At 52.3% G+C, this 23,353-nt stretch overlaps 1 protein-coding gene across 3 annotated transcripts; it reads right to left on the reverse strand.

Moving 5' to 3' along the window:
- Positions 1-1,247: 1,247 nt before the first annotated feature.
- Positions 1,248-21,744, reverse strand: VSIG10 (V-set and immunoglobulin domain containing 10). Of its 3 annotated transcripts, XM_048821092.2 has the most exons (9): positions 21,585-21,744; positions 17,835-18,119; positions 9,447-9,752; positions 7,765-8,052; positions 6,527-6,820; positions 5,721-5,831; positions 4,745-4,757; positions 3,472-3,644; positions 1,248-2,899 (listed from the first exon to the last, which is right to left on the reverse strand). In XM_048821092.2, the coding sequence occupies exons 1-9, from the start codon at positions 21,664-21,666 to the stop codon at positions 2,775-2,777; spliced, it is 1,677 nt and encodes a 558-aa protein (XP_048677049.1). In that variant the 5' UTR covers positions 21,667-21,744; the 3' UTR covers positions 1,248-2,774. The 3 variants fall into 3 exon arrangements, 2 of the variants coding, with proteins under 2 accessions (XP_048677049.1, XP_074976308.1); XR_007352796.2 differs by lacking the exon at positions 4,745-4,757 and having other exon boundaries at positions 2,781-2,899; XM_075120207.1 differs by lacking the exon at positions 4,745-4,757 and having other exon boundaries at positions 2,792-3,644.
- Between the last annotated feature and the right edge of the window lie 1,609 nt (positions 21,745-23,353).

A 23,353-nucleotide genomic window follows, 5' to 3' on the forward strand; every position in this document is an offset into this window, starting at 1 on the left:
TTTGCACCCTTTGCTGAAGGGAAGCCAGGCTGCAGCCACGGGTAAACAGAAATTGTATTGTGAGATAGGAACCAAGTGATCGCCAAACCACTGGAAACTAGGTAAAGGGGAAGGAGACCAAAGAACCACCCTCTACCAGTCAGAACTGCATTCAAAGGAGATCAGGCCTTGGTCTCCTGTCAACAATCCACTGAGCTTCTGGTGCATCCACTTCACCCCAGCAAGCAGGTGTTTTTGCAAAGTAGAAGCCTACGGTCCTTGGTGTTAATGTTACAGGGCTTGAGATGTCAGTGGAAGAGCCTGAGGTTGAAACTAGCCAGCTGGCAAGAGCACACAGGCAGGAAAATCAGCCTCTAACAGAAGCCAAGCCAGACTCACTGCATAGGATGTATCTGTGAGGAAGAAGGGATGGGGGCGGGAGGAAGGGGGAAGTAAGATGAGCCTAATGGGCAGCACACATCAGAGCATCTGCGTTCAGGTCTGCAGGTTCTCTGGGGAAGGGTTGTTTCACTCTGCAACCCAGAAGTATTATGGCCACAGCAACCTCCGCCCCAATGGAGAGAGCAATTCCTCTCACTCCCCAGGCTGGGAGAGCACTCAGGGGTGTCCCAGAGCAGGGGGAATACCTGGTAGCACTTGCCAGCCGTGTCTTCTGGCCAGCAAAATGCATCGAGTGCCACTACTTATGGGGCTTCAGCAGAAGCTGTGCCGAGCACCGCAGGGCTGGAAGCAGGGGCTTCGATTCGTGTCAGACAACTGAGGGGGGTCGGGAACGTAGAACGGGGAGCAACTCACTGCGCTACCTGCACATAGGGCGTTCGGCCTTGTCTGCACATCAGCTTGCAGCCATTTAGCCAAACCAGTGCAGCCCCCTGCATGGCCCCTTGGACGGAGCCATGTCGACATGGTTTATGTCCATTAAGGAATTAACTTCAGCTGGAGCAATATATGCTCTTTCTAACCCAACAGCCGTAGAGGAGTTTTGTATGTGTTTAACTAAACTGGTGCAGACAGGTTTATAGGAACACTAATGAGCTTGGCAAACATTACCATTTCCTGCTTTGTTAAGGGCTGGCTGTGCAGGTTCTGGCTTAGCTAGAGGTGCCTATCACGCACTGCGATAGGCACCTCTAGCTAAGGCCCCAGCAGAGCGAGAGCCATTGACAAATCGGAGTTATTGAATATGTTTATGTCTCAGAAAAGGGACAGCTGCCCCCTCCCATCTCCAGGCAGAAACGCAGAGCAGATAGATGTGTCAGAAAAATAATTTTATTCCATAAACAAAAATCACATCCACATAGCGCTAGGAACATTCTGTTTTACGGGAAAATAGAGAGAGCTTCTCTTTGAAGCTGCGGCAAGGACAGCACACCATTGGCTATCAGATGGGGAATAACTAGCTGCATTTATTGAGTAAGAAGGTTTTGCTGAGGCAGGGCTCCAGCCCCTGATGAGCAAGCAATCCGCCCCACAGCGCCTTTCCATCCTGGGCCGTGTCAGCTCACACCACTCTTTAAGCGTTCTTGTGGATTACGTTCCTGTGTGACTCGGAGATTGGCATAGACTGGGGTGGCCAAACTGCTGCTCGCAAGCCACATCCGGCTCTTTTACAGTTCAGGTGTGGCTCGTGGAGTCCCCCATGCCCCCGTTCTCCACCTACCAGACTGCAGGGGGTGAAGGGATGGAGGAGCTCAGGGCTCCTGCCCTGCAGCAGGGTGGTGAGGCTATGGGCTTCTGCCCAGTGGGTAGAAGGCCTGAGCAGGTGCGCCCGGCTCTCAAACATCTGAAGATTATCGTATGCAGCTCAGAGGATCGGTAAGTTTGGCCACCCCTGTCATAGACCATTCCGAGCATATTGCTCCCCCCGGGGCAGTAGCACGGCTGAAGTGGAAGGGGCATGGCACGAAGGCAAGTTATGGTTCTGACAGTCGTCTAAAGTTGGAAAGTCCAAAATGGAGGCATCAAAATTAGCGGCCACTTTTGAAAACTCAAGCCTGTGAGACTTGCCCCGCAGGAAGTCTGTGGCAGAAGAACCAGAACCCAGATCCTGCATGTTAACCACAAGAACATCCTTCTTCCTCCCCACTAGGCAGAGCTGGCAGTAGGAGTATCCCATAGCTTGGATGATGCTTTTAGAGCGGAGTCGGGTCTCTGGATCAAAATCACTTGCAAAACTTCAAGCAGGTCTTCTCACTTCCTCAGTGCAGAACAACAGGCCAGTTGGCCCTGTGAAAGCCATGCAGCGCAGAGTACATCCTGACCTTTCCTTCCAGCATCGGAACGTTTTCATCAAAAACAGACCCATGCACAATCTAGCAGTTAGGAAGCAAACTCCTCCAGCCCTTCCCCCCCACGCAGTATTTGCTGCATCTTGCACATACAAGTATATTGCTGGGATTGCCTTTAGCCTTTTTCGTGATACAGAACTGCCCTCCCGTTAACTCCACACGTGTCCCGGACACGGTCAGCGGCAGGCTTAGAGATGAAGAGGATACCCAGGGGACAAGATCTTTTGAAGCAGAGACACGTTCCTCCTGAACTCTGTCTGCCTCTGCACTTCCTCTTATTAACAAGAAAACTTGAGAGAAGGGAAGAAATAGCCAAAAAGAAAGAGAAAAAAAGAACTGTATGAGATGAAAGAATAAACAAAACGAAAGAATGAAAAACAGGGCTGGGGCGAGGGAAGAAAGAAACTAACAACCAGATCAGGCCAATCCCACTGCAGGAATTTTAACAGCCTAGATGCAGCCACATATCAATGATGCATTTGAAGTTTAACTTCCACCCACAGTTCCACCCATTTCATCAAGAAAAGGGAGAATTTGCCTCTGCGTAGCTGGCCTCTCTTCGCTCTCCACTTCCTCTGTTGAGAGCTCACTGTGCCGCTCACTGATGTCACCTAGAAGAAATCACAAGGCAGGAGACCGTAGCACACCATTACGACCAGAGCCATGGCCCGGCCAAGCCAAGCACCCAGGGCGCTGAGGTGTAGTAGTCATGTTATTAGTGTGTATTTGTCTAGGGGTGAGGGAAGAGCAAGCCATGGAGTGTGGAATAGCCTCGCTACATTCCTTTCCCCCGTCCTTCCTCTGTTTACCCGTTCAGACTGTGAGCGTCTTCTCAGAGCCGGGGCTCGCTCTCTCGCTCTCTCTCTCTCTCGCTAGGTGTGTGCTGTGCCCTCAGCAACAGGGCCCTGGTCCTGACGGAGGCCTGTAGACGCTCACAATACAAATGATCCTCAACACCTAACTCCAGCAGCTGTGTCACTGCATGCAGTATGTGCGGGTGGAGAGAAGAGGTGAAGTCCATCACTGCTCCTCCCGTCTCCCAGCTGGTGCTGCTGGGACACCGCCCACTGAGCAAGGACACGGGGAAAGTGGTGGCCTCCCACCCACAGAAATTTTACTCAGCGGCTTGATGGGGCAGCCTATTTCACTGTGCAGCGATGCGTCTCCAAAGCCAGGTGCTTACTCTCAGTAAAATGGTGGCCATAACCAGCCTGGGTGCTGTTCCCATTCACCAGGGCCGTCACTCGATGCACATTGGACTTGCCAGTCGCTTCTTCTTTCTGCCCCTCCTCCTCCTCCTCTTCCTCTTCTCCATCTGAATCCACCAGCACGAAGACATCATTTGACTCTTGATTCCTGCGATCAGGAGAGCAAATGAAAGTGATGGAGAATGCTGCAGGGCTGCCCCTTCCCTCTTTCTTCCAGCCCCCGGCCTTCCTCCATTCCCCCAGGGGGCTACAGAATTGTACCTGTGGCTCTAACCGGGTGTTGCCAGTTGTGGCTGCTTTGTCAAGTCCTGTACTCACAGCTGCTAGGGCAGCACCACGCCCTCAGAGTTCACTGACAGCAATAGTGCTGATAGGGCTTTGCAGCTTGGCAGCATTTTTCATCCAAAGTCCTCAGAGCAGTTTACAAACATTCATGGATAAATCCCCATCATCACCCTGTGAGGTGAGTACTTTCCCCACTGCACAGTTGGGGAAACTGAGGCACGCAGGTGGGGCAGGAAATCACCCAAAGCCACACAAGAGTGGAGCCAGGGACAGAACCCAGAAGGGGAGGGGAGGAACAATAAGCACTAGAAAAGGGTGCTGAGGTGAAGAACACCACGACCCCAGGAAAGTTCTTGTTTTGGGGGGTTGATGTCACTTGGGGTGGAGAAGCTATTTGTCAGCCAGAGAGGCAGCATGTTGCTGCTTTTATTTACTCCCTAAACTACAAAGAACAAGGCAGAATTACCTTGTCTTCAGGGAGCAGGGGATGCGACTCAAAAGCCAGGGCCACTCCAGCAATCTCAAAGTCATTGCATAACAAGAACAGCCAAGGAGTGTCTGTTACCTTATCCCTCCCTCTTCCCCACAACTTAGTTGAACCAAACAGCACGAGAGGAATTTAGATTGGTGTTTCCTTCCTTAGAGGCGGCACAGTCACTCGGGTCAGTGTAACACACGTGATCTCATCCCTTCTAGCGGCTGTTCCGCAGGTGACAGAAGCCTGGCTACTAGCAATAGCTAACAGAGAGTCTCGGTTAGCTCAAGTGACTGGGGCCTGTGGCTTTGGTCCTTGGTTCTGTGCAGGACGTGGCATCCGTACAACTGCACTCACCTTAGCCGATGATTTCAGTTGGTGCAGCTCCTGCCTTGGGTCGCGTATATCCTAGTTACACCCGCAGCAAGTCTACCGGACTGCGGATATACCTAGGTTTGCACAGAGCTCGGGGGAAGGAAAACACTCACCTGAATATGCTGCCTGTGGGGGAGGGGGAAAGAAGAGGGAGGGGGAAAAAAGATTTAAGAGGCCTTCATAAACATGGTTCCTCAGACAAAGCAAAGGCAGTTTCACGGTAAGATCATTTGCTGCCTTTGGCAATATTGTCTGTTATACTGAACTGGGACCGTCCAGGCAATTGCCACACAGACGCACGGCCCAGGAAGGTGGTGGAAGGCCTCGGGGAGGTGGTGCTGTCCCACTGAAGCAGCAGAAGGCAGCTGTGGTCGGCTCAGAGACGGATGAGACGACAGCATCAGATACAACTTCGCAGGGGAAGGGGAGGGCGGTTTAGCACAAGACACACACGATCTAGACTGTTCTCAGTGGTAGCAGATGACAGAACGAGGAGTAATGGTCTCAAGTTGCCATGGGGGAGGTTTAGGTTGGATATTAGGAAAAACTTTTTCACTAGGAGGGTGGTGAAACACTGAAATGCGTTACCTAGGGAGGTGGTGGTGGAATCCCCTTCCTTAGAAGTTTTTAAGGTCAGGCTTGACAAAGCCCTGGCTGGGATGATTTAGTTGGGGATTGATCCTGCTCTGGGCAGGGGGTTGGACTAGATGACCTCCAGAGGTCCCTTCCAACTCTAATATTCTATGGTTCTATGATCTCCAGTACTGGGCAAGGTCCCGCAGAGAGACAGCCATGCCATCCACTCTTGGTTGGCTATGCAAGTGCCCCCGCTTTCTGGGTACCTCTGGCCTTGCTCCTGAAGTGGACACAGTTCCTACAGGGGCTAGGGGAAGGAGCCCAAGGTAAGGTGTGCACATGAGTGGTGGACACAGGTAAGTGGGGTGGGGAGGGCCCCAGGATTACAGGCTGGGGATAAAACTGAAGGACTGCACCAGGTCAGGTCTGGAGAAGCAGAGCTCTCATCTGTGCGCCTTGTGGCTGGGAGGGCAGAGGGGGTGCCAGGGTGGAGGGGGTACCAGCTCCTCTTACCTTGCAGGCACAGGAGGGGGTTGTAGTACAAAATGATTCCAGCGATGACCAGAAGTCCCAGCAGCAGCAGGACCACGACTGTTCCCACCACCCCGACTATATTCACCGGCTCTGTGCGGAGGAGAGGAGAGACGCAGAAGCTCAGCCTATGGGATTGTCACTGGCTAGACGCAGGTGATGGGGCCGGTCACAGCGCTGCCCTGATGCCAACGGTTACCCTGTAACTGGCCTGCTCCGTTGGCAAGATGGGTGCGTCGCCATCACGCACACACACCTCATGCAGATGAAAACCACTGCAGTGTGCCACGGGAACTGCCCCTGGCTAGGCTCCGACTGACTGCAGATTTCAGCCGGTGCGTTTAATACAGCTACACAATAGGCCTCAGGAAGGGACAGCACCAGTCACTCAGCTGACCCATAAACAGCTTCTCTCACACATCAGGCCGGATTGTGTCGTTTTTCACACTGATCCTGTCACTTCCGGCAACTGGACCCATTCACTAGACTAAGATCGCGGCTCTGCCAGCCAGTGTCCGCTGCCCCCCCCCCCCCCCCCCCATGCAGCTGGGAATGCTCCAATGGACAGAGGTATGGACAGAGATACATGGGAGACAACTATGAACCCACACAAATGAGGCATAAGCTCATCTCTCCCTGGGGTTTTACGTCTCACGGGGAGCCCTAGAGAAGAGGAATCCAGGTCGTTACATCAGAGACTCACTTATGGCTCCTGTTCATGTCGTGCTCCCGCTCCTCGCATCCTGCTTCAGCTACCCCCCTCCCCAGCTACAGCATTGCTAACTTACTCTTCACAGTGAGGGAAACGTAGGCTTCCTTCAGCCCCACGGGGTTCTCAGCTTTGCAGACATAGTAGCCTTCATCAGCGTTGTGGGAGCAGTTCTGAATGGTGAGATTGGAGACGCTGCCCTCTTGGGTGACCAGGTACCTCCCACCAGACTGGATCTCCACCTCAGGCTGGGACACATTCCGAAGCCAGCTGATTCTCGCAGAGGGATTGCTCTCCATCACTTGGCACGTGAGGGACACGGTGCCACCCACAAAGCAGGTCTTCAGTGGCTCCGTCACCAGCAAAGGGGCTTCTAAACAGGGAGGGAGGGAGGGAGTCGAGAAGGAGGTTGAAAATCCTATAGTAAAAAGATCTTATGTTTCTATAGCAACTTTCAAATGACCTCATGTATTGGTGTATGTACAAGAACCCTGGGTCCACACTGACAGGCAGCCACTGCCCACCCAGATAATTAGAGGAGGCACGGGCCTGGGTCTCAGGAGATCTGCATTCAATTCCCAGCTCTGCTTGACTGCCTTTTTTGACCTTGGGCAAGTCTCTTAGGCCCTGGTTCCAAGCACTTGCCCACCTTCAAAGTTAAGCACATGCTTTGCTGAAACAGGGCCGGATCCCTTACTTTGTGAGGCAGTGAGGCCTGATGGATAGAGCCCTGCACTGGGCCTCAGAAGCTCTGGGTTCTATTCCCAGCTCTGCCACTGGCCTGCTGGGTGAGCTTGGCCAAGGCACTACACCTCTCTTTGCCTCGGTTTCCCTATCCTAGCACACACACACTGAAAATCCAGTCCCTTTATGGGATCTCAAGTTGGGCAACCAAAAAAATCAAGGTTGCCAACATCATTAGGGACTTTTTAAATTCTCGGCCCCAGTCCTGCAAACCCGTACATGCCTGAGCAGCTGTATGCACGTGAGTGATCTCACGGACCTCCATGGAACTATCTGTGTCCATCAAGTTATGCCCTGGCGGAGGCTCTGGGCCACAGGATCTGATCCCCACTGCCTTGGGCCCTGCATAACCATTTACTGTCATATCAAACGCTCCCATCCCAGTGTTTCCCCGCACTTTCCACAGCTAGAAATAGCAACAGGAAGCACAGGGCAGGGGAGAATCAGATTCCCTGGATGACTCGCTGCCCTCAGACCCGTGTCTGGGGCTCTCAGTGGAGCCAAGCTGGCAGCCTGGCTCTCCACATGCACAGGTTCGTTAATGGCTAACCAGGGAGGGACAGGCAGACGCACTTATCTGCACAGTGCAGGTCGGCTCCTCTTCCTCCTGCTTTAGGATGTGGCTCCCCACACACTTGAACACCTTCCCATGGAAGAGGCGAGAGCTGCTCAGAGTTTCCACGTGGGTGTCCCCAGTGCCCGTTGCATTAACGACCCAGCTCGAATTCTCCAGGTCTCGCCCCTCTTCTGTCCACTGGAGGACGGGGTGCGGGTATCCCCCGGGCCAGTTACAAAACAACTGCAGCATCAACCCCACTTGGGCAGTTTGAGCCCAACACCTTGGGACCGACAGCGGGGGATCTAACGACAAAACAACACGCGGTTAAAGACGCCTTCATCTCTGCTGAGATTGACCACGCCGTGAAACCGTCACAGTGTCAGCACTTTAGCCTGTGAGGTATTATTTCCCCCCTAGCTCCTTTTAAAAATCTTATGGTTCTTCTCTCTTTCCACTTGTCTCAATTCCCTCCCTGCAATCCCACACCAGTCTTCGGGGGGGGGGGTGCATGTGTGCTCTTTTCATAGCAGCACACAGCAACCACTGGAGACCTGGGATGAGGCCCCCAGCAGAAAAGGCAGTGGGGCAATCTCAACCCAGCCCTCACAGGGAGCAAGGAAGTCTGTTCCCCTAAACACTAGGTAGTGAACCATCCTTATGCTGTGCAGGGCCGTTTTGGTTTTAGCGTGTGCGTTATCTGATGTTAATACAGCAGCATGTCTTAGCAATCACACCTTCGTCCTTCCTGATACATTGTGGTGCGCACACAATCCCTCGCAAGCCAGATCTCAGGTGCCATGTATCCGCATAGCTGCACTGACTTCACAGGGGCTACCTCAGTTTACACCAGGTGAGAATAGGGCCCTACAGCTTCAGAGCCCTGTACAAATATTACTTGTCAGTAAACAGCATAGAAACAAGGTGGGTGAGGTTATATCTTTTATTGATGCAACTTCTGTTGATGAAAGAGACAAGCTTCTGAGCTACACTGAGCTCTTCTCCAGCTCTGGGAATTATCTTTCCCACAGCTGAAGAAGAGTTCTATGTAGCTCCAAAGCTTGTCTCTCTCACCAACAGAAGTTGATCCAATTAAAGGTATAACCGCACCCACCACAGCTCTCTGATATACTGAAACCAACACAGCTATAACACTGCAAACCGTAAATATCATCATCAATGGTCACGAGTGAAATCTCTCAAGTCACCCACAGCGTGTGGAAAATGACAAGACTCTTGCTAAATGCATTCAGTTCGATGACATGGGATGACATTTGGTGCCTCAGAAATGATCAGTATGTCTATCTCCAGTTGTGTGCAAAGCTGCACAAGGTAGATGAGGTTAGACCCAGCTCCAGCTCAGGGTTAGACTTGAGGCCCAGATCACCAAGATCATCTGTTCAAACCTGATTCGGACAATATGCCTATCCTGGATCAGACTTACAAGCATGGTTGAGGCAGATTTGGACACCGAGATTCTAACCCACCCCCACCCTTAGGAGGGTTCAGGGGTGAGGTTTACATTTGGACCCAATTTTTTTGTAGCAAAAGGTTTTAAGAGGCAAAAGCCAGGATACCATTCCCACTCTGATTACCCCTTGTGCTAACACCCAGACCTACTGGCAAGGAAAACACCAGAAAAGCACCCCCCGTCCCATTCCTTTCCCCAAGCCATAACACTGCAAATGCTCTTACGCACAGTAGACCAGGAGCTCCTTGGTTGATGTCTGACTTCTGCCACTGAGAGGGTTCCTTGCTGTGCACGAGTAGTTCCCCTGGAAGCGTGAGGATAGATTTTGCAGGGTGTAGACGGTGGAGGAACCATTGACTTCAGTAAACGTTTCTGGGGCCGCACTGGGCAGCTGGAAAGTCCACGCCATGGTGGGCTCCGGGTGGGAGCTGCCAGTGCAGCTGAACATCACAGTGTCGCGTTTGTCTACGTACACCGTGCCATTGGGCAGTGCTGCGGCAGGGGAGATGCTGACAGACACGTTGCTGGGGCCACCTGAAATGGGCAAGGAGAAACCAGAACTGGGGTGTGTAACAAAGCAGTCCCCTCAAAGCAGCGTAAAGTGCTACCTTACGTCTGGGCAAAGCTTGCCCAATATTGAGCTGGGGAATTCTGGTTATCTGGGGTCCCCCACAAGCTCTGAAGAGGTCCTCCCCCAGTTTGACAATGCCCATGCATGTTGTGCGATCTACCTCCAATGGCTTTTAAAGGCCTCATGGGGAAGTAGCCAGCTGCAGCCCTGAGCTGCAGGAGCCCCCATTGCAGCCAAAGCGTGAGTGCTTCCCAATGCACCTGGCAACGAAGAAACCTGCCAGCCCAGCCCTGAGGCAGGAGGCTAAACTTTGGCGCCCCATGTGGCCACAGAACAGCTAGCAGGATGGGAGCCTGGGTCTTCAGCTTGCGGGATCGGGGTCTTAGCAATGAGCCCCTGGGCCCAGATCCAGGCCACCTCCATTTCTGTCAGTCCTACTCCGCTTGCTGCAAGAGGGCTGCATGTGCCAGCTGTGCTCTGCAGCCCAGATCAACGTACAAACTGCAATTCAGCTGCGGGGGCAAATTCCACAATCCAGAGGGCCTAGGGAAAGTCATTTCTGGACTTCTTCCAGGACTGTTGGTTTGATAGCAACTGGGATTATGTTTGGGTTATTATTTAAATAGTGAAAGAATTGAGCGAGGGTAAAGCAAGTCAAGAGCCATCTGAAGCTCCAGACTGCTACATTCGCAGAGGGGTGAGAGGATGGGGGTGGTGGAACACAGGACAGGGCGCTGCTCCCAGCTGTTGCAAAGAGTGGGGCGGAGTGTGCTTTCTCCTTATTTCCGGTCTATATTTTGTTTGCTTTAAGCTCCACATCCATTCACGTGTATTTTTGACACTCAAACAGTAATCAAACAACTCCCCCTAGTAATAGTCTTGGGGATTTCAGGGTTAGCACATTATGTTAAAAGAAAAGGAGTACTTGTGGCACCTTAGAGACTAACCAATTTATTTGAGCATGAGCTTTCGTGAGCTACAGCTCACTTCATCAGATGTTTACCGTGGAAACTGCAGCAGACTTTATATACACACAGAGAATATGAAACAATACCTCCTCCCACCCCACTGTCCTGCTGGTAATAGCTTATCTAAAGTGATCAACAGGTGGGCCATTTCCAGCACAAATCCAGGTTTTCTCACACCAGCCTGCGCAACCCGACTCCTAATTCAACTCTATCTTTAGAGAGCAGTTGTTGACACAGGGGCTGTCAAACAAAGCCTGGCACTGCAGTCTGTACAGGAGAGGGGCCAAGGGAAAGGAGATCTGCGGGCTGCTCTGTAGAGCATTTATCCAGTTGGCAGCAAAAACAACAAACATAGTTTGCCAGCAACACCCCAAACCAGGAGCAGCTTCTAAGTAAGGAGTGTCTGCTTCCTTTGGGCAGGAGTATGGACTAGGGCTGTCAAGCGATTAAAAAAAATAATTGCGATGAATTGCACTGAAACAATAATAGAATACCATTTAAATATTTTTGGATGTTTTTTACATTTTCAAATATGTTGATTTCAATTGCAACAAAGAATGCAAAGTGCACAGTGCTCACTTGATATTTATTTTTGATTACAAGTATTTGCACTGTAAAAAAACAAAAGCAGTAGCATTTTTCAATTCACCTGCAAGTACAAGTACTGGAGTGCAATCTCTTTATCATGAAAGTTGAACTTACAAATTAGAATCATGTTAAAAAAAACCTGCATTCAAAAATAAAACAATGTAAAATTGTAGAGCCTGCAAGTCCACTCAGTCCTACTTCTTGTTCAGCCAATCACTCAGACAAACAAGTTTGTTTATATTTGCAGGCGATAATGCTGCCCACTTCTTGTTTACAATGTCACCTGAAAGTGAGAACAGGAGTTCGCATGGCACTGTTGTAGCCAGCATCACAAGATATTTACGTGCCAGATGTGCTAAAGATTCATATGCCCCTTCATGCTTCAACCACTATTCCAGGGGACATGCGTCCATGCGATGATGGGTTCTGCTCGATAACAATCCAAAGCAGTGCGGACCGACGCATGTTCATTTTCATTATCTGATTCAGATGCCACCAGCAGAAGGTTGATTCTCTTTTTTGGAGGTTCGGGTTCTGTAGTTTTTGCATCGGAGTATTGCTCTTTTAAGACTTCTGAAAGCATGCTCTAGACCTTGCCCCTCTCAGATTTTGGAAGGCACTTAGGATTCTTAAACCTTGGGTTGAGTGCTGTAGCTATCTTTAGAAATCTCACATTGGTACCTTCTTTGCGTTTTGTCAAATCTGCAGTGAAAGTGTTCTTAAAATGAACAACATGTGCTGGGTCATCATCCAAGACTGCTATAACATGAAATCTATGGCAGAATGCGGATAAAACAGCAGGGGACATACAATTCTCCCCCAAGGAGTTCAGTCACAAATTTAATTAACACATTAATTTTTAACGAGCCTCATCAACATGGAAGCATGTCCTCTGGAATGGTGACCAAAACCTGTATGTTTAGCGTATCTGGCACATAAATACCTTGCAATGCCAGCTACAAAAGGGCCATGCAAATGCCTGTTCTCACTTTCAGGTGACATTGAAAATAAGAAGAGGGCAGCATTATCGCCTACAAATGTAAATGTAGGCACTGAAGTTTTACATTGTTTTGTTTTTGAGTGCAGTTATGTAACAAAAAAAAATTCTACATTTGTGAGTTGCGCTTTCATGACAAAGAGATTGCACGACAGTACTTGTGTGAGGTGAATTGAAAAATACCATTTCTTCAGTTTATCATTTTTCCAGTGCAAATATTTGTAATCAAAAATAATATACACTTTGATTTCAATTGCAACTCAGAAGACAATATATATGAAAATGTAGAAAAACATCCAAAATATTTAATAAATTTCAATTGGTATTCTCTTGTTTAACAGTGTGATTAAAATTGTGATTAATCGTGATTAATTTTTTTTAATTACGATTAATTTTTTTGAGTTAATCATGTGAGTTCACTGTGATTAATCAACAGCCCCAGTATGGACTTTTCCATTGCGCTGGTTAGGGAGGATACAGAGTGTAGCAAACCTGTAGCCTCCCTTTCCTTTCTGTTATGCATGGAGTTTAGGAAGCAGAGTTAGGCTATATGCTGTGCACAGGGCTTGAGAGAGAGAGAGGTTTCTTTTGCTCATAAATAACAACAACTATGTACGCTAGGGAAAACATTTACCCTGATGTAGAACTTGCCATTTGAGAGCGCTCACACCACTTTCTAAACACGAAGTAATTAAGCTTCACTGGCCCCTCTGCAGGAAGAATTATTATCCCCATTTTATAGATAGGGAAACTGAGGCACAGAGGTCAAGCAACTTGCTCAGAATCACACAGAGAGTTAGTGGCAGAGCCAGGACTCCGATGCCCAGTTCCCTGCTCCATCTCTAAGGGCTGACAAGGGAAGGCTGCACAGGCTCACCCAGAGCTCATTTGCATACGAGTATAAACAAACAAAACATTCGTTTCCTTTGACTCACCCACTTCACACAAATTTTCAGGGAAAAGTAGCTGGAAGCAGGTGAAATCCCCACCCTGCTTTGAACAGTCTCTATACTGCAAACACATCCTTTCTCGGGATTTGGCTTTATTGGTAACTCCAGTGACTAAGCATAAGCCTCAGTATAAGCTTTCTTGCCAAAACTGGATGTTTCTAGTTGCAGAACTTCCACTGCCCTGGATCCAAAGAGCCAGTCCAACGTTTGGTGGAGTGACCTGCCAGCATGAGTCATCAGAAACTACTCCACGGCTTTATTCAGGGTCCAAGTACTTGAGCTTAGGGTGACTCAGCGGAAAAGCATCTTTGTGCTGGGTCTTGGAATCTGCCACCTGAACTAGTGTTCTGTTAGCCTCTGAACTCCTGGCTGACATCAATATAACACGACTGGCATCGAGACACATTTCAAAACAGCAACTCGAGAACTGTCCTCACCTGTGATGAGCCACCGTTGATACCAAAGTAAGTATGAACATTCCAGGAGATTGGGTGTGCGTTTCCCCTCAAGTCACACACCTCTGCACCACCGCAAACACGGGACAATGGCTAAAAGCCACAACTGCACTCCTGTTGAGTGCTATAATTAATTCTATCTGATATTTGGGACCTTTTCATTTAGATTTTAAAGCAGAAGGGACCATTCTGAGGGCCCAGTCTGACCTCCTGAACAACAGACCAGAGAACTCACCCAATCATTCCTGCACCATTTCTGGCTGAGCTAGAGTGTCTCTTTTCGAAAGATACCCAATCTCGACCGAAAGACTACAAGCGATGGAGAAGCTAACACATCCCTCGGTAAGTTCTTCCAGTGCTTAATGAGCCTTGCTGTGGAAAATGTGCCCCTTGTTTTCCATTTGAATTGGTCTAGCTTTAGCTTCCAACCATTGAATCTCATTTTGCCTTTTTCTGCTGGGTTAAAGCATTGTCTGCTATCAGAAATCTGTCCCTGCTGTAGGTCCTTGTAGACAGTGGCCAAGTCACTCTTAACCTTCCTTTGAATTAACTAAAAAGACTGAGCTTTTAACAGGAAGTCCATGAACTGGGTCCTGTTTTATATATTCCAGGTAAAACACCAAAATATCAAAACAAACGAACAAACACAAAAACCCCAGTGCAATGATAATACACTGCAAGGTAGCCTATTTCCCCTTGTTTTTTCCTACACCCCCCCCCCCGCCCCCAGACGTTCTGGTTAAACTTGGATTTAAACTTGGAGAGTGGTCAGTTTGGATGAGCTATTGCCAGCAGGAGAGTGAGTTTGTGTGTGTGTGTGTGTGTGTGTGTCCCCGGAAAGAAAAACAAAAAAGGGGGGCGGGTGAGAGAGCCTGGATTTGTGCTGGACATGGCCCACCTTGATTACCATGCACATTGTAGGGAGAGTGGTCACTTTGGATGAGCTATTACCAGCAGGATAGTGAGTTTGTGTGTGTGTTTTTTGGAGGGGGGTGAGGGGGTGAGAGAACCTGGATTTGTGCAGGAAATGGCCCACCTTGATTATCATGCACATTGTGTAGGGAGTTGTCACTTTGGATGGGCTATTACCAGCAGGAGAGTGAGTTTGCGTGTGGGGGGGTGGAGGGTGAGAAGACCTGGATTTGTGCTGGAAATGGCCCAACTTGATGATCGCTTTAGATAAGCTATTACCAGCAGGACAGTGGGGTGGGAGGAGGTATTGTTTTATGGTCTCTGTGTGTATATAAAGTCTGCTGCAGTTTCCACGGTATGCATCTGATGAAGTGAGCTGTAGCTCACGAAAGCTCATGCTCAAATAAATTGGTTCGTCTCTAAGGTGCCACAAGTACTCCTTTTCTTTTTGCGAATACAGACCATGTCTGTGGTGTTCGACCAAGTGTAAATAACTAAGGCTCACAAGCAGCCCTAAGAGGTGGTTACATACTTTTACAACTGGGGAAACTGAGTCACAGAATGGTTGAATGACTTGCCCAAGATCACTGGGAATTAGCGGCAGGGTTGGGATTAGAACTCTAGAGTCTCTACTTCCCAGTCCTATGCTCAAACCACTAACCCACATGCTGCAGCAGCCTAATGTTTATTTCTTGCATTTGAATACTCCACACATCAGCTGTTCATGTCAAATCCATGGTGGAGTTCCCTGCACTGGGAAGGGCCTCTCTCCCTGCGCAACCTTTCAGAGCGCTGCTCTGGGCAAAATAGGTGCAGCAGCTCTCCGTCAGAGGAACACTCTGAACACAAACAGGAAATAAGGCTGAGAGAAAGGATACAAAGGATACAATAGCCTGCACACAGCAGGTAACGAACAAGGAAGAAAGGAGCTAATGCAGAACGTCACACACAAGGGCACTGGATAGCTCAAGAGGTAGCAGGACACAGACTATTCCTCATTCCAGAGTACGTCTTCATTTGAGTTGGAGGTGTAAATTCCAGCGTCGACTTGGGTGGACCTAGGCGCACTCGCTTGGATTGAGCTAGTCCGCTCGAAGTAGCAGAGTGACTACCCCGCCCTTACAATCCTGCCTGGGCCCCGAGGCACATACTCTGGCGGCTAGCCCATCCCACCAGTCATGCTGCTGTGGCCTTGCGGCTATTTTTAGCACATTAGCTGGATCAAAGCTAGCGCAGATGTGCCTACGCAAGCTCGAAATGCCTCCTCCAGCTCGAATGCAGCCAGACCCTAGATCACGGCAGTACGGACTGGGCTGTGCAGGGGGGCACACAATGAAAGCGGTGGTCACAGTCCAGGCCCTAGTGGCTCAGAGTCCCCATTGCACCCAATTCGGCTCAGCAGAGCAGCTAACAGTTATATTGGCAGACCCTGCTCCTCTCTAAGCTCTAGAGGTGGCTGTTGCCGAGTGAGAGGTGAGGCACATCAGCAAGGAACTGCAAGGGGCTGAGGTCCTGCCTGCCTGCGCTGCAGGTTTTCTAAGCTTTGCACTTTTGTGCTGCCTCCCGGCACCTCCCACCACCACTAGATCCCCAGTTCGTGTAGGGCAAAACCCTGGATGGAGTTCTAAGGACAACCCTGCAGTGATCCAGCGGGCTTGGAAACAGGAAGGAGTGGGGGGCAGATTCTGGAAACGGAGAGAAACTAAGACCCCTCTTGCAGGTGTCCTAAATTAACCATATATTTACACAGTGCCCTTCATTCCAAAGGATTCCAACACACTTCCCAGACTACACACACAGGAACCTTCGCCAGTGAAATGCAGCCACTTCTGGGGAAGAACCCAATAGCCATTTAACAATGCCCAGCCCTACTGCATAACAGTTTAGGACAGGGAGTTAAAAAAGAATTCTGTCCAGAACTGAAGCTTCCATTTCTATCAGCCGAATACAATCACCCCAGCTAAAATTTGGCCAGGAAAGAGGCCCACGGGATATTTAACAGGCAGCTAGGACCTTGGTTTTATTTCTCATCTCCCACAACCCCACAGGGCACTGGTTCAATACTGACTCAGCGGGAAGAGGGCCATCTGCTGAATGAACACCCCCATGTCCTGCAGCAGCCTGTGTTTCGCCGACCAAGCACCAACCAATCTGGTTTAGCCGGAGCAGTCTACCAGGATGGCAGCCCAAGGTGGGACGGCTGCCGGCAGGAACGCATTCCCCATTTCAATGACGCAAGTGGCTTTGCCTGTCTCCCGACTCTTCCCAGGCATTCACTTTGCTCACCGTTCACATCCCCTATCGTCCCCTGGACTGAGCTCTCCCCGCCTCGGCCCAGACACGTCAGGGTTTCCTCACTGTTGTTCAAAAGGAACAACTCTCTGTGGAGGGAGACCGTGTATCTACACAACGCAGCACCTGGGACTCGCTCGGGCACGGAACGGGGGAGAGACAGTGAGAGCCCAAAGGGCAACTTGGACTCAGAGAGAGGGAAAGGCAAGTGGCTCAGGGGACTGGGGGTGGGATAAAGACCCTCTCCCCTTCAGGTGGCTGGTTCTATCCCAACCCCGCAAGCCATTCCCATTGGAGGGCACAGGGCTGTCTGTGGCTAGTATTTACCACCCTCTAACGGGGGTGCTGTGGAGGTGAGGTTGCCATTTCACACGTTACCTCCTGCACAACTGCTATGGCCGCCCACATCTGCAGCCCAGGCCAGGGCTCTGAGATGGCACCAAGCATTCTCTCTCTCAGGGGCTTGGCTGCCACGTTCTTGCTCACATGCTCAGATTGCCATGTGGGGGAGGGAGGAAATTTCCCCCCAGGTCAGATTGGCAGGGATCTGCACCCCGTGAGTGGGGGTCACTTGCCAGGATTATCTGGGTATATCTCGTTTAATCATTTCCCTACCATTGCAGGGGCCTCGGGCACTGGCGTACCTCAGTCCCTCCTAATCTCTGCCCACGGCATGGAACAATCTAATCTCCCGTGGGTCCCATTTCCTTCGGTCTCACTTCAGTTGTTGGGTTTGGCGTGTGGGCGCTGGCTGGTGTAGACAGCCTGCGATGTACAGGAAGTCAGACTTGGTGAACTAGCGGTCCCTTCTAGCTTTAAACTCTCGGACTCCGTGAGATGAAGCCCCCTGCAGCTACAAGACACCGCGCATAGAGGAACTCACTGGCTACCAGGAGCTGGACTCTGTGCTCTCGGACTATCTCGTTCAGCACGTCCTTGCAGGTGTAATTGCCCTCATCCTGCGGGCGCAATGCTAAGATGTGCAGAGAGCTATTGTCCACCAAGGACAAGCGGGCATCTTGGGGCAGCTTGGCGTTGGAGGAGAAGAGTGGGGGCACGGTGCCAGGGTCACCGTGAAACCAGTCCACCTCGTCCGCTCGCTCAGACACATTTCGGCACAAGAGGACGACGCTCTCTCCGGCCTCCCCGATGATCACCTCTTCTGTTCCTGCACGCAGAGAAGGAGAGCGTTAGAACGTGCACCGTGCCCCCATGGTCTCACCACCCGCTTTGGTGGCTGGCAGGTGAATCCCCCTGGGCATCTCAGCAAAGGATTTTCCATCCCCCAAGCCATGCACCAAAGAGGAAGCCATCTCGTCCATGAAACAAAGTGGGGGCTAAACTCCTGATTAAGCAGGGGGCCATCTAAGATGCCACATGTGGGCATGCTGCTGGAAGAACACTGGGACCACCCTGGTCACTCACCAACAGGCCCATCCTAAGGCATGTTTCCCTGGCTGCTGAGTTTCTGCCCACCCAAGACCCATTCCAAATCTGCATCCCTCTTTCTGCTCAGTTGCACAAGGGGCTGTCTTTGGGTCTCTATCTCAGTATCCTTTGCAACAGCTGCCATGGTGCCTCCTTTGAAGCATTGCTACAAACCAGTGCAAAGGATTCTGGGATGCATTGGGCAGCTAAAGATGCCTAGTGCTGACAAGTGAGCAGAAACAGGGACCCCGCTTGGGCTGTAAATGAAAGATACGGGGCTAGCTGCTGCCTTCCTCCCACCAGCACGGCAGGCGAGGGATTTGGGAGGAGCCAAATCTCATCTGGGCTGCTGGGACCTGTGCATGGACGGCCAGCAGTGACTGGGGTCTACATTTATCTGGTCTGAGTAGGGTTCAAAGACACTAACCCATCAGCATTTACAGCCACCATTTCCCTGCATCATTCCCATTTTCCTCCTTTGTAGCAGCTCCAATTGCAACACTCACCCCGGCAGGGGAGTCAGCCAGCCTCCCGTAAAAGTGCAATAATATTGCTCCAGAATCCGTAGCTGTTGGAAGACGATAGACGCCACCCAGTCCTCCTGCTGACTGTCCTCATCAACCTCTGACCAGAGCTAGGCTTGCTTGGCCCAAGGCCAACACCAGCGAGCAGAACTCCCATCAAGACACTGTATTCTAGCAGCAGACCCAGCACTGCATCCCAAAGCAGCAGGCCAGGCTTGGATTAGAGGAACGCTCAGAAAACAGGCCTTGGAATCTCGCTTACCCGGGCCAGGTCTCCTGGTCTAACACCAGGCAGGTGGTGACCATACCACTAAAACTGTCTCTGCATAGAATGTCTTGCTGTTTACACAATAAAGAGGAGGGTGGGGGGAAGGGAAAGAACAGATGATCTGGTAAAAGTCTCTTCTCTTTGTGCTTTACCGGAAGCCCTGATAACATATCTCAGAGCGCAACTGCAACCAGGCTGGAGAGGACAGAACAAGGAAGGTGAACTGACAAGAATGATGTTGTGTTTGTTCTCTCCTACGTGCACCATTCTCCAGAGGCTATATATATAATAAGTAGTTAAATCACTCCTCAACACCGGGTGGAGCTAGTTTTGGAAACACGTTCAGGGCAGCAGGGAGGAGCAGGCTACGTGAATGGTTCCAGTTAGCCATAAATCACCGTGCTTGGGGCCTCAGCACAGAGCCAGAGCCAGAAGAGCGGTGTTCCATGCCCAGCCCTACCGTCCACTCCCCTTAGGCCAGTAGCTAACTGCCCGATTCTGAGACGGGCTGGGCATTCGCCCATTCCACTGAATCAGGGCTGCCTAGTGGAGAGAGCACGGGACGGGGACCCCGGAAACCTGGGTTCTATTCTCAGCGCTGCTACTGCCCTGCTGTGCCAATTCATTTGGCCTCTCTGTGCCTCTGTTTCTCCTGCCACCCTATTTCAATATTAAGCTCCAAGGGCAGGGGCTGTCTAACACTATGCATCAGTACTGCACAGAGGAGTTCTGATCTTGGTCAGGATCTCTAGGCACTACCAAAATACAAGTGTATATACAAATAACAGCAATGAAGTCAATAGGAATTGCCGGTGAAATTCTGTCTCTGAACCTTTCTGTGGCTCAATTACAAATAGGGGATAGCACCATTTACCCATTTTGTGAAGCACTGAGATCTATGATGAAAAGTACTTTGTATTATCATATTATTTGTAATAAATCGTAATAGCTTGCTCTGATATAGCTCTCCTCATCCATCTCGCTCAAGCCAGTTTACAGAGGATAGTTATCTGCATTTCACAGGTGGGAAACTGAGGCACGGGCAGGGAAAGTGACTTGCTCAGAGTCCTGCAGCAGGGCTGGGCACAGAACCCCAGTCCCCGGAGTCCCAGTTCGATGCTTCATTCAACGCTGCCTCCTGTAACTCTTTGTTGTTTGGTCTATGAGAACTATAGCTACTTCTGCACTTGGATGATACACTGAAGTACACAATTTGGTTGTTTTAAAAAGGGGAATGATAAAGTTTTACTAACAGAAATGCTTTGAAGGCTTTTCCATGAGGCAACAGGCAGTGTCCTGTCAGTCAAACAAGACTCTTGGGGAAGCTTCCAACAGCCATGTAACTTTAAGAGAAAATTGACACACTTCTTCCTGCGCACTCAGTGATCACGCAGGAGTGCGTGACAACGCTGGGCACTGAAGTTTTCGCTGTATTTACTGCACCTGCAGTGGTAAGGCACCTTTCCTCCATACTCCACATCCCTCCCCACAAATGCTTCCCAGCCTGGGAGTATCCATGACCCCTTCAATTCTCAACTTCTCTGCCGAGACTGACTGGCAAGAGGGCCAATTAGTGCCAGCTACGGAGGTGACTATTTGGGTGTTGTAGACACCTTTCCATTAGGAGCTAGACAGAGATCTAGAAAAGGACAGTCTCTGGTTAAAACACCCAACTAGGACCCAAGACAGCTGGATTCTATTCCTGTCATAGCCACAGACTAACCTGGGCAGCTCACTTCACCTCTCTGTGCCTCAGCTTCCCCACCTGTACAATAGGCTTAACACTTCCCTACCTCACAAGGCGTTGTGAAACCAAACCTAGCTTCAGGGTCCAGGAGCGGACTCGGACACTACAGCCTGTAGCTCGACAACAGCCCCAGATACCCGAGCCTGGATCGCGTCCGACTGAAAGCAGCGTTCCCAGCTGTGCCCCGGCCCCGGGAAGGCTCCCTGCCTCAGTTTCCCTAATGTCTACAAGCGGCATCCCGAGACTTTGCCCCGCTTTGCACAGCGAGGAGCGTGGCTGCGATGGTTACCGCAGCCGGCCAGGGCTAAGGAGCAGAAGCCGTTTGACGTTACAGCTGCTCCGCTTCCCCAGGAGGCGCAGGTCCCACCCGGCCGCCCTGCAGGCGTTGGCCAGCACAAAGCCAGACGCGATCAGCGCATCCCCGGGTCGCTGTGGGGCCAGGCCCAGAGCCGTGCCCAGGGGAATAGCGCACTCAGACATGCCGCCTGGTCCGGGCCGGCCGGGCAGAGGAGGGGGCCCGTCCCCGGGCGGGCCCCGCAGGCTGGAGGAGACCGAGGTGCAGCGCCGGACACAGCGCTGGGTGGGTGCGAGCAGCGCACGGGCCGGCCAGCCAGGTCCCGGCGCCGCGGGCCCCTCCCCGCCCAGCCCCGGAGCGAGTCCCGGTACCTGCAGCGCCCCGGCCCGGCGGCAGCCGCCAGAGGCAGGCGGCGAGGAGGAGGGCGGCCGGGCTCCAGCCGGGGACCCGCATCGGTGCACGGCGGAGCGGGCGGGCGGACACGGAGACGCCGCGCAGCCAGTGCCCGAGCCGGCCAAGCCGCCAGCCAGCCCCGGCACTGCCCCGCTGGGGGCCGGGACCCGGACCCAGCCCCGCCCCGCAGGAGCCGCCCCGCCTCCCTCCGCCGCAGCCGCGCCCGGCCGCTCGCCCTCCCCGGGGTCCGAGCCGAGCAGGGGGGCGCGGCGCGCCACCCCCGCCGCCCGGGAGCCCGATCCCAGCCCCGGCTCTGGTGGGAGCCAGCGGGGCGCTGGAGGCTGGCGCACCAAGCCCCCGGCCCCGCTGGGAGGAGGCCAAGGGGCGGCCGAGTGTCAGTGGAGCTGATCAAGCAGCCTGGGGTACCTGATCCCAGCAGGAGGCTAGGGGCCAGGACTCCCCTGTCCGTTCCCAGCTCTGCCACTGCCTGCCCGGTACCCCGGGCGAGCCCTCGGGGCCCCGTCAGCGGGACCGGTCCCTGGGGTACCCCGGGCGAGCCCTCGGGGCCCCGTCAGCGGGACCGGTCCCTGGGGTACCCCGGGCGAGCCCTCGGGGCCCGTCAGCGGGACCGGTCCCTGGGGTACCCCGGGCGAGCCCTCGGGGCCCGTCAGCGGGACCGGTCCCTGGGGTACCCCGGGCGAGCCCTCGGGGCCCCGTCAGCGGGTCCGGTCCCTGAGGGTACCCCGGGCGAGCCCTCGGGGCCCCGTCAGCGGGTCCGGTCCCTGAGGGTACCCCGGGCGAGCCCTCGGGGCCCCGTCAGCGGGACCGGTCCCTGGGGTACCCCGGGCGAGCCCTCGGGGCCCCGTCAGCGGGACCGGTCCCTGGGGTACCCTGGGCGAGCCCTCGGGGCCCGTCAGCGGGACCGGTCCCTGGGGTACCCCGGGCGAGCCCTCGGGGCCCGTCAGCGGGACCGGTCCCTGGGGTACCCCGGGCGAGCCCTCGGGGCCCCGTCAGCAGGACCGGTGGCTGGGTACCCTGGGTGAGCCCTTGGAGTTCCGTCAGTAGGGCTGGTTGCTGGGGTACCCTGGGCCAGCTCACTGGAGGAGGAAGGACTGGTTGCTGGGGTAACCTGGTCAAGTCCTTGGTTCCCTGTCAGTAGGACCAGTCCCTGGGGTACCCCAGGTGAGCCCTCAGTTCCCTGCCACTACAACTGGTCACTGGGGTACCCCGGGCGAGCCACTGGTTCCCCATCAGTAGGACTGGTCGCTGGGGTACTTTGGGCGAGCCCTTGGTTCCTTGTCAGTAGGCCTGGGATAACAACACTTGGCGACAGTGCTCTAATGCTTGAGTTAAAGGTGCTCTGCAAGGGCACAGTACGGTTGCTTTTGCCTTTGGGACTGTGTCGGGCACTTTCAGGGGAAAGGACTCAGTGGTCTAAGAGGCCTTTTCTATCTCAGTAGCACCTACTGCTCCCAAACACAATCAGGCCCTGTTGTGCGTACCTGCCCCTGCCCCAAAGAGCTTATAGATAAGTTTTGTGATCCTAACAGAGCAGCAAGGTATGTACTAGAAATTCCTCTGAACCAGCTCTGCCACACCATCTGCTGGATAGGGCCCTGGAAGGGAAGTCAGCATTATAACAATGCTACGCTGAAGATGTGCACGGGGTAACCAGACAGCAAGTGTGAAAAATTGGGATAGTGGGTGGGGGGTAATAGGCACCTATATAAGACAAATCCCCAGAAAA

The sequence above is a fragment of the Caretta caretta genome, chromosome 15 (assembly GCF_965140235.1).
Source record: "Caretta caretta isolate rCarCar2 chromosome 15, rCarCar1.hap1, whole genome shotgun sequence".
NCBI lineage: Eukaryota > Metazoa > Chordata > Testudines > Cheloniidae > Caretta > Caretta caretta.